We start from the raw sequence: 7,996 nt of genomic DNA, 5'->3' as shown, positions 1-7,996 counted from the left end.
GTGAGTGCCAGCTGCAGCCAGTTGGGATGCTTGGGGGCTTGGGCTCATGCAGGACTAAAAGGTGAAGGTGCCTTGCTCTAGTGGACACGATGCACTATAAAGGGGACAGAAACGCTGCTCACCACTTAGATGACTGTGTGGGACTCTGCCTGGGTGCACGTTCGATATACTGGGGTCCAAGCATCCTGGTGTTATTTGCTATCATCTTGGTTAGATCCTCAGTGGCAGTAACTACTGCAACATTACCGGCCCATCTGATGCCTTGTAAGACCACTGGGAACCATAAGTCTGGGAAGCCCCCAAGGCAGGGGTAGGGAGAATGAGTTAGTATACTGGGATCAAATTAGACACAAGCTCATTTTTGTTCAGCTTCCCTCTTGGAGAAGAAAAGGAAATTCAATTGCAAAATGTCCAACTGAAGCACATCCTTCTTTTTACTGCAGTGAGCTCCCTCTGTCTCCAGGTTCTTACCCTGCAAGCTGACAAGTTGCTGTATGGTTAGTCTCCTATCCAAGAAAGGATGGGGGCTGCAGGATCCAAGAAAGCCATTGGCCATGGTCTGGCTGCTGTGTTTTCAAGATTAGGTGGGTTGAGATTTGCTGAAACATGTAGAGTACACATTAAGAATAATGATAATGAGAATTTATTTTTTTACCCAAGTCAAAGACCTCAAGTAATTTTGTCATTGAAAGACCAAATTCAAAGCTCATCTTAAATAGATAACTAAGTGGTCATTGCAGTCCCTAACTCTGACATCAGAACTTTCCCTTGCAGAAGTGGACTTTTAACAGCACCATGGCAGCACTTGATGAGTCCAGCAGCCAGGGTCTCCTCGATTTAGAGGGATCATGGAAGGGGTGACAGAGAGTCTGACTTTCTAGGAGAAGGGGGATGGACTGGGATGCCCTTGTTGGCTCAATTTCCCAGTCTGATTTGCACGAGCCTTAGGTAATGTGGCTCCCGTTTCCTTGTCAGGCTTGCTGGAAATTTCCACTGTGGAGCGAGGCGTGGTGAGTCTCTTTGGAGTGAGAAGTGCCCTCTTCATTGCCATGAACAGTGAAGGAAGATTGTATGCAACGGTGAGTTCACCGGGCCAGGAAAGTGCCAGGTTTACAAGGCTTGCTGCTTACACATTTGAAGAAAATAATACTAAATTCTGAGTAGAGAAGTGACTATTTATCTACACGGGAAAGGAAAGGCTGAGAAAGGAGCTGTGCAAGGGAAGGGCATTGCAGCTTTTGCTTCTTCAGCCTCATGGGTGATTGTCCTCTGCTCTGTGCTGCTTCTGTTCCCACCTGCCAGATGGAGCCTGTGTGATTAAACAGAAACCACAGCTCAGGGAGCTCGTGGGCCAGAGGAAAACCCGCATTATGGCATCCAGGCCTGTGGGCAGGTGTGATTCCCTGCATTGGCAAGGCCCCGAGAGCAAGCCTGTCTCTCTGCCTGGGTGTGCTGCTTGCCCTGCAGGCACTCGCCCTGCAAGACACCGGCCTAATGCACAGCAGGAGTGGAATGGGAGGCTGTTTTCATCCTCATCAGTGTGCTGAGATTCTGCGCTAGGGTTTTCAATCCTCTTGTCTCCGATCACACAGACTGGAGAAGCAGCCTCCCCATTATATGCTTTAGACAGGTACCAGGTCCCACCCATTCCCATCCCCAACCCCATAGTCACCCCTGCGAACGCCAATGCTGGCACTTGGGTTAATGTAACCAACTTCTAAGCACATTGACCAAAACCTCTGTTCCTGTAGCCCTTGGCCCATCATTTGGCTTATTCCAAAACATGGCTGGGTAAACATCCCTATGAAGCTGAAGAAATGGATAGTTCCTTTGACAGAAATAAGCAAGCTAAAAAGGAAGACCTCAGAGCAGTCCTCAAAAAATATCAAAGTTATTTCTGGGGAGGGTGTGGAGGGCGGATCTACTGCCCCTTGGAGGATAAACCAAGGATCAGGATGTAAAGAAATAGATCCAGAATTGGCACTGGATCCCAGTGGGGTCATCCCAACAGAGGAGGTCTATGAAATACGAGAACGGGTTCACCAGGTGGCCTCTGCCCCATAGTCTTTAGTGCTAACATCTCTCATTCTGGGTGGGTTTGCATGGACATACAGCATGCATTAAAAACCATGGGTCTCCCACATGGTTCTGTGGACAGCTTACATCTCGAATCACCTTGGTAACTTGTTAAAAGTATGGATTTCCAGGGACCTACCCAGGAGATTCTTATTCACCAGAGCTGGGATGTGGGCCTGGAAATCTGTTTATTTTTGTATTTTAAATTTGCCAGGTGTTTCTGAGGCACAGGCAGGCTTGAGGGCCAGCAGGCTACATGGCCTCTGGAGGGCGGGGGACCATCCCGCCCCCCAAGTTTCATTGAACCTGAGAGCTAGAGGGCCAGGTGAGATGAGACAGAAGAGACATATACTTGTTACTGCTCCCTGGAAAAGTGATGGAGAGGACAGGAAGAGGCCTGGGACCAACCCAGCTGTTGGTGGAACAGGTCCCCCCTCTGTAGAGTGGGGCATCCCAAAGAACCCCTTCTTACCATCCTGCATAATGCCCGGAATCCCAGGGGATTGGGAGAGTGGGGAATTTGAGCTGTTGGCTATGGAACTCCAAAGGAAAAAGAGGCTGACTCCTAATGCCTGTGACCCCAGCCCCACCCCCACCCCAGGCCTCGCTCTGCAGCTCATTATATTGGCTGATGACTTTAAAGGGGGTTAAGCAGGTTGATGAGCTGCTGGGCTCACTAAAGGAGCAAAGTCCAGGAGAATGGGAGCTTCTGAACCCCCTTGGCCTTTGCCCTCCCACCTTTCCTACCTGCACCCTCAGTAGCATTTGGCCAAAGAGCATCTTCTCTAGGGAGAGAGATTTTCCTTCCTGAACTTCAGGGCCAGCCGAGCCTGCACACAGAGAGCAGGGCTGGACAGCTGTGCCCCGAGCCTGGGGCACCTGACGTTTTGTGTGGCTCAGGACCAGATGCTCCTGAACAACTTCTACTTCCTCCCTCCCCACCCTTCAGAGGCTGTTATCACAGTCTAAAAAAACAATTGCCAACTGATCCCCGGAGCCAGGAAGACTCCCGCAGGGTGATTATTTCATTCACACTATTTCCCTTTAAGCCCCCTGAGCTGCCTCATCTCCCAGGCTCAGCTGCTATTGCCACTATATGGCATTTCTCATGGGTGGGGGAGGGAAACTGGGCTGGAGTTGAGATGTTGGTGAGGAGAACAAGGCAACAACTCGTGGGCAGAGAATAAGGGCCAAGAAAACCCAGCTAGAAGTGGCTTCACACATGTCTGTCTCCTCGAAAGAGGGGTGTAGAGGCTCAGGGCAGTTTGCCCACCCCCCACCCTTTAGACAATATAAACAGCTGCCCTGCCCTGAGCACTAGCCTACTGTTTGTGCTGGACTGACCAGGCTGCAAAGGGCTTTACCAGCATGATCTTGCAGCACCCCTAGGATGTGGGGCATCCCAAAGGCTTCATCCTCCCTTTGCAGCTGCGGACACTGGGTCTCCAGGGTCACAGGTCCAGCCACAGCTGTGTGCAGCCCTGTCTCAGGGCTCCGAGATCCAGGTTCCAGTTCCTGGCCAACCTACCCTCTAGCTACTCGTCTTTCTTTGGCAACGTCACTGAACTTCTCTGGGCCTGGCCCTTTGCTCTCTCAGGTGTAGACTGAGGCAGAAATTAGTGAATTCTAACCCCCTTGATCCCCTTTAACATTAAGAAAACAAAACATCAAGGATCTCCACCTCACAGTGGTTCTATTAGAATCCTTAGGTTGAGAAAAATGCATACTAGCAAAAAGAGGCTAACAATTCAGTTATGCTCTCAAGTGATTTTAGTTTTACTAAGAATAACTGCATTTATGTCCTTTTCTTCAACAGTGTGACAATGTGCAAAGGACAAAATTGATTTCCTCCAGAGACCTTTGATTATGATCTGGGGCATTACATTGGGGGAGGGGAAGACCAGTCTTTCCTTGACTCAGCTGCCACTCTAGCAGAGAGCAGCACTCCTGAGGGAATGGGCTGAAGGACGGCCCCCATGTGAAAGTGCTGGGAAATGGGCCTGGAGCGCAGCAGGAGGTGCATGCCCTTATGAGGGGCCCACATACAAATGTGTATGCCCTGCATACAAATCCCCACCTGCTACAAAGAGCTGCACAGGAGTGAGAAGAATGAAACACCTGATGAAAACACTTTATATTGCTAAACTGACAGTGCAGTTGTGTGCTAGGAAAAAGGGTTAGAAAATGCAGGCATCTTCAGAGCTGATATTTCAGCTAGACAGGGAAAGAAGCAGTCAGGGGCTACAGAAGAAAGTCTTAGGACAGAGCACTGGTTTATTTTTCCCTCTTGCCCACATCCTTCCAACTCGTCCTTCTCCATCCAACATATACTCCCAGGAGGAACAGGGACAAGTGGCCTCAGCAGTCATAGGATGAAGATGTTTAAAGGCAGGATTAGATCCTCATTGGTCCAGGTGACTTAGCTCTAAAGGCAAGAGGGTGGCTATCTTGTTCACCTCACACATTTAGGGGCATTTCTACCCCATGGATGTGCTTGCTTCTCCGAAAAATGCCCTTCTCCATAGTGAATACCGAATGCACATAAATCTGAATAGACTCACATGGAATTTAAAACAGTGTCATGCTGGGGATTGAACCTGAAGGGCCCAGGAAATGTGACCCAGTGGAATGATATTCATTTGTTCAAGCAATCATCCATGGTAGCTGCTTTTATGAACATGGCGTTCACTTGGCTCAAATGCTTTCCTCACCAGAGCTGAGGAGCCAACATTACTGAGCCATGAGAACTCAAAGCTCAGGGCTCTGATGAAGATGAATTAAGGGGCTGAGTCTTGAGCATCACTCTGGGAAGTGGGAAAATCCCATCAGCCTGAAGCATCTGGCTGCATCAAAGCATTCAGGGAAAACAAGTTATCTCCTGTTCATGCCACAGGTCTCCTGGCCACCAAAACCCCACAGATGGGGGTGCTAAGGGTAGAGGAGAGAGAACAGCAAGGGAACGTTAGGGCTTCTAACACAAGCTTCATCTATTAGTTGTCTTTTTTCACTTTAGTTTTGTACAGGATTCTGAGGAAGTCCAGGGAAATGAGACAGGCTGGAGAAAAGGGCAGATTGGAAAGAAAAAAAGTGGTAAACTTTAAAAAAAACAGTGTGTATGCTGAAGGGGAGCAGATTTGAATGATCCAAAATCTAATGACCAGAGAAAGTACAAGCTATACAACCATGGTGATGCACACTTAAACAATCATGTTTTAGGAGACCTGGACATTTAGGAAAGGCTGGGTTCTCAAATGGACACATTCTAGGCAGCGGGAAGTGGGCAATGGCTTGAGAGTTTCTTGACCCAGTCACTCAGTTCCTCCCCCTTCCCCTTCCTCCACCTCAAGATTTCATTTCCTCTCTAGAGCTTGCAAACAACACATGAAACCTCTCCCTTAACCACCATCCAGATCAGAAATAAATTCTCTGGAACTGACTGGGCGGGTTACTCTCCAGGGATGTACAAAGTTAGAACAGGGGGGAGGCTGGTGGGTGGAGAGGGGCTGTGACCCAGCGAGGAGGAGACCACCAGTTTCTGATCACAATGTTTTCTCGCTTCATTTCCTGGCCTATCTGTTACCCTAAATTCCTTTCCCACTTTAAATAATGTACTTACTTGACTCGGTAGCACAGGAACATGTTTTCAGGAAAAAGAAAAAGTATCAAAGAATATTCTATGGAAAGTCTCACTCCTACCATTGTCTTGAAGCCACTGAGTTCCTCCCTGGGGACAGCCACAGTTACCAGTGTATCATTCCAGAAATAGCCTATGCACAATGTGCACGCTCTGGTAGCATCTTTTAAAAATCACACAAACAGAATCATGCTATACTAACACTGTTTCAAACCTCGTGTCTTCACCTAACAATCTATCTTGGAGGTCATTGCATGTCACCGTAGAGGGACTTCTTATTTTTTCAAGGCTTACAGACTTCCATCATGTGGATCTACCATAATTGAGTCAGTTACTCCTCTCAATAGATACATTGTTTTCGGTCTTTTGTTATTTAATGCTGTAGTAACTTTGGTGCACGTGTGAGAATATATCAGTAAGAAATTTCTAAAAGTGGAATTGCTGATCAGTTGCTATATTCATCCTTTATTCTGGTAGATGTTGCCAAATTGTTCTTTATAGACATCATAATAGTACACACATCAGAGGACATTAAATGAGAATTTCTCGTTTCTATGCCCTCACTAATGAGAGCCTAGTGTCAGATGTTTTTCTCTTTGCAATCTGGCCACTAAAAATGTGATGCACAGTTATAATTTACATTTCTCTTATTAGACATATTCTCTCCTGCTCAAATGCTATTTATATTTCCTTTCCTGAGAATTTTCTGTTTTATAAACATTGTTCATTCTCCAGTGAGTTTAGGGGTCTGAATATAGTAACAAAATGTGCTCTTTGACATAAGTGTATTGTAAGGATTTTTATCCAGTTTGCCATTTCTGTTCTTATTTTAGGTAATTTTCAAATAGAAGACCAGTTTATTAGTTTTTTTTAATGGCTTTAATTAAATTAAATTTTGTTGTGTCCTGCTTAGAAAGATATTCCTGATTCTGAGTTTATTTAAAAAAATTTTTTTTCTGGCCGGGCACGGTGGCTCACGCCTGTAATCCCAGCACTTTGGGAGGCCGAGGCGGGTGGATCATGAGGTCAACAGATCGAGACCATCCTGGTCAACATGGTGAAACCCTGTCTCTACTAAAAATTACAAAAAATTAGCTGGGCACGGTGGTGCGTGCCTGTAATCCCAGCTACTCAGGAGGCTGAGGCAGGAGAATTGCCTGAACCCAGGGGGCGGAGGTTGCGGTGAGCCGAGATCACGCCATTGCACTCCAGCCTGGGTAACAAGAGCGAAACTCCGTCTCAAAAAAAAAAAAAAAAATTCTATTTCAGGGGTACCCTTAAAAATTTTTTTCTTGATTTTAATGTTACTCTTTTTTACATTTAAACCTTTGCTCCTTTTGGAATTGATTTTGATGTAAGGGATAAAGTCATACACATCAAACTTTTATTATTATAATAAAATATCATTCAGTTGTTCCAACATCATGTTTTCTCTAGTTATTTAAAGTACCACTTTTACTTTATAATTATTTGGATTCCCTTTATTTTACATCCATGTTTTATGTGTCAGGATCTACTGCCAGATTCTCTCTTGTTCATTTACCTCTACGAGACTTCTCATTAGTGTAGCTTTACTTGGAATGTTTCATGAGTTCTGAGCTGAATTTCTGCTGGTGCTGCTGCTCCCAGGCTTGCCCATCAACAGTCGAAGTACTGGGACTGAGTCTACTCCCTGTGCACAGTGCAGAAAACCAGGGTCCAGAGAAGCTCCTGCTGAGGGCACGTGGTTCAGAGCCAGCATCAGCCTCTGACCTTACTCTCGCTTCCTGCTCTTCCAGGTCAGCTCACTGTCTCCCAGCCACCAAGGTCAAAAACTGCAGAGCTTAAAAGCTAAATTGTCCAGTAACCCACAGCAAGTCTTATGGGACTGGTGATCCAGGGTAAGGCAGTCTTTTAAGGTTTTTAATGTAAAGTCGCTCATGATTTACTTAGAGAAGAATACTAATAATGATTTTTTTTAAATTTTACTATATAGCAAGCATTGTTCCCAGGACTTTCCACGCATTATTTCAATTAATGCTTATTCCAGTTCTACGACATAGTTTTTCTTACTGTTCCTACTTCGCAGAGGAGGGAACAGTCAACTTTGGAGGTTAAATGATTTGCCAAAGCTCACATAGCTAAGTAAGAGGCTACTGTCATCAGTCTAACTTGAAAGCTGTGGCACAAAAAAAAACACATATTGTGCCACGATGTTGATTAGTTCATCCTTGTTTACCAAAATGGGCGTCCCTTCATTCACCCATTTGGCAAATACGTACTGAGCATCCCTAACGAGGAGAACAG

The 7,996-nt window shown here is 46.0% G+C and overlaps 1 protein-coding gene across 1 annotated transcript in view; it reads left to right on the top strand.

The window, feature by feature from the left end:
• FGF6 (fibroblast growth factor 6) overlaps positions 1 to 7,996 on the top strand; it is a 65,365-nt gene that overhangs the window by 49,673 nt on the left and 7,696 nt on the right. Inside the window, exon 2 of the mRNA XM_002752232.7 lies at positions 976 to 1,079. Coding sequence (XP_002752278.1) covers positions 976 to 1,079 — 104 coding nt within the window. The remainder of the gene's footprint in view (positions 1 to 975; positions 1,080 to 7,996) is intronic.

The sequence above is a fragment of the Callithrix jacchus genome, chromosome 9, assembly GCF_049354715.1.
Source record: "Callithrix jacchus isolate 240 chromosome 9, calJac240_pri, whole genome shotgun sequence".
NCBI lineage: Eukaryota > Metazoa > Chordata > Mammalia > Primates > Cebidae > Callithrix > Callithrix jacchus.
This window is presented reverse-complemented; position numbering and strand designations above follow the sequence as displayed.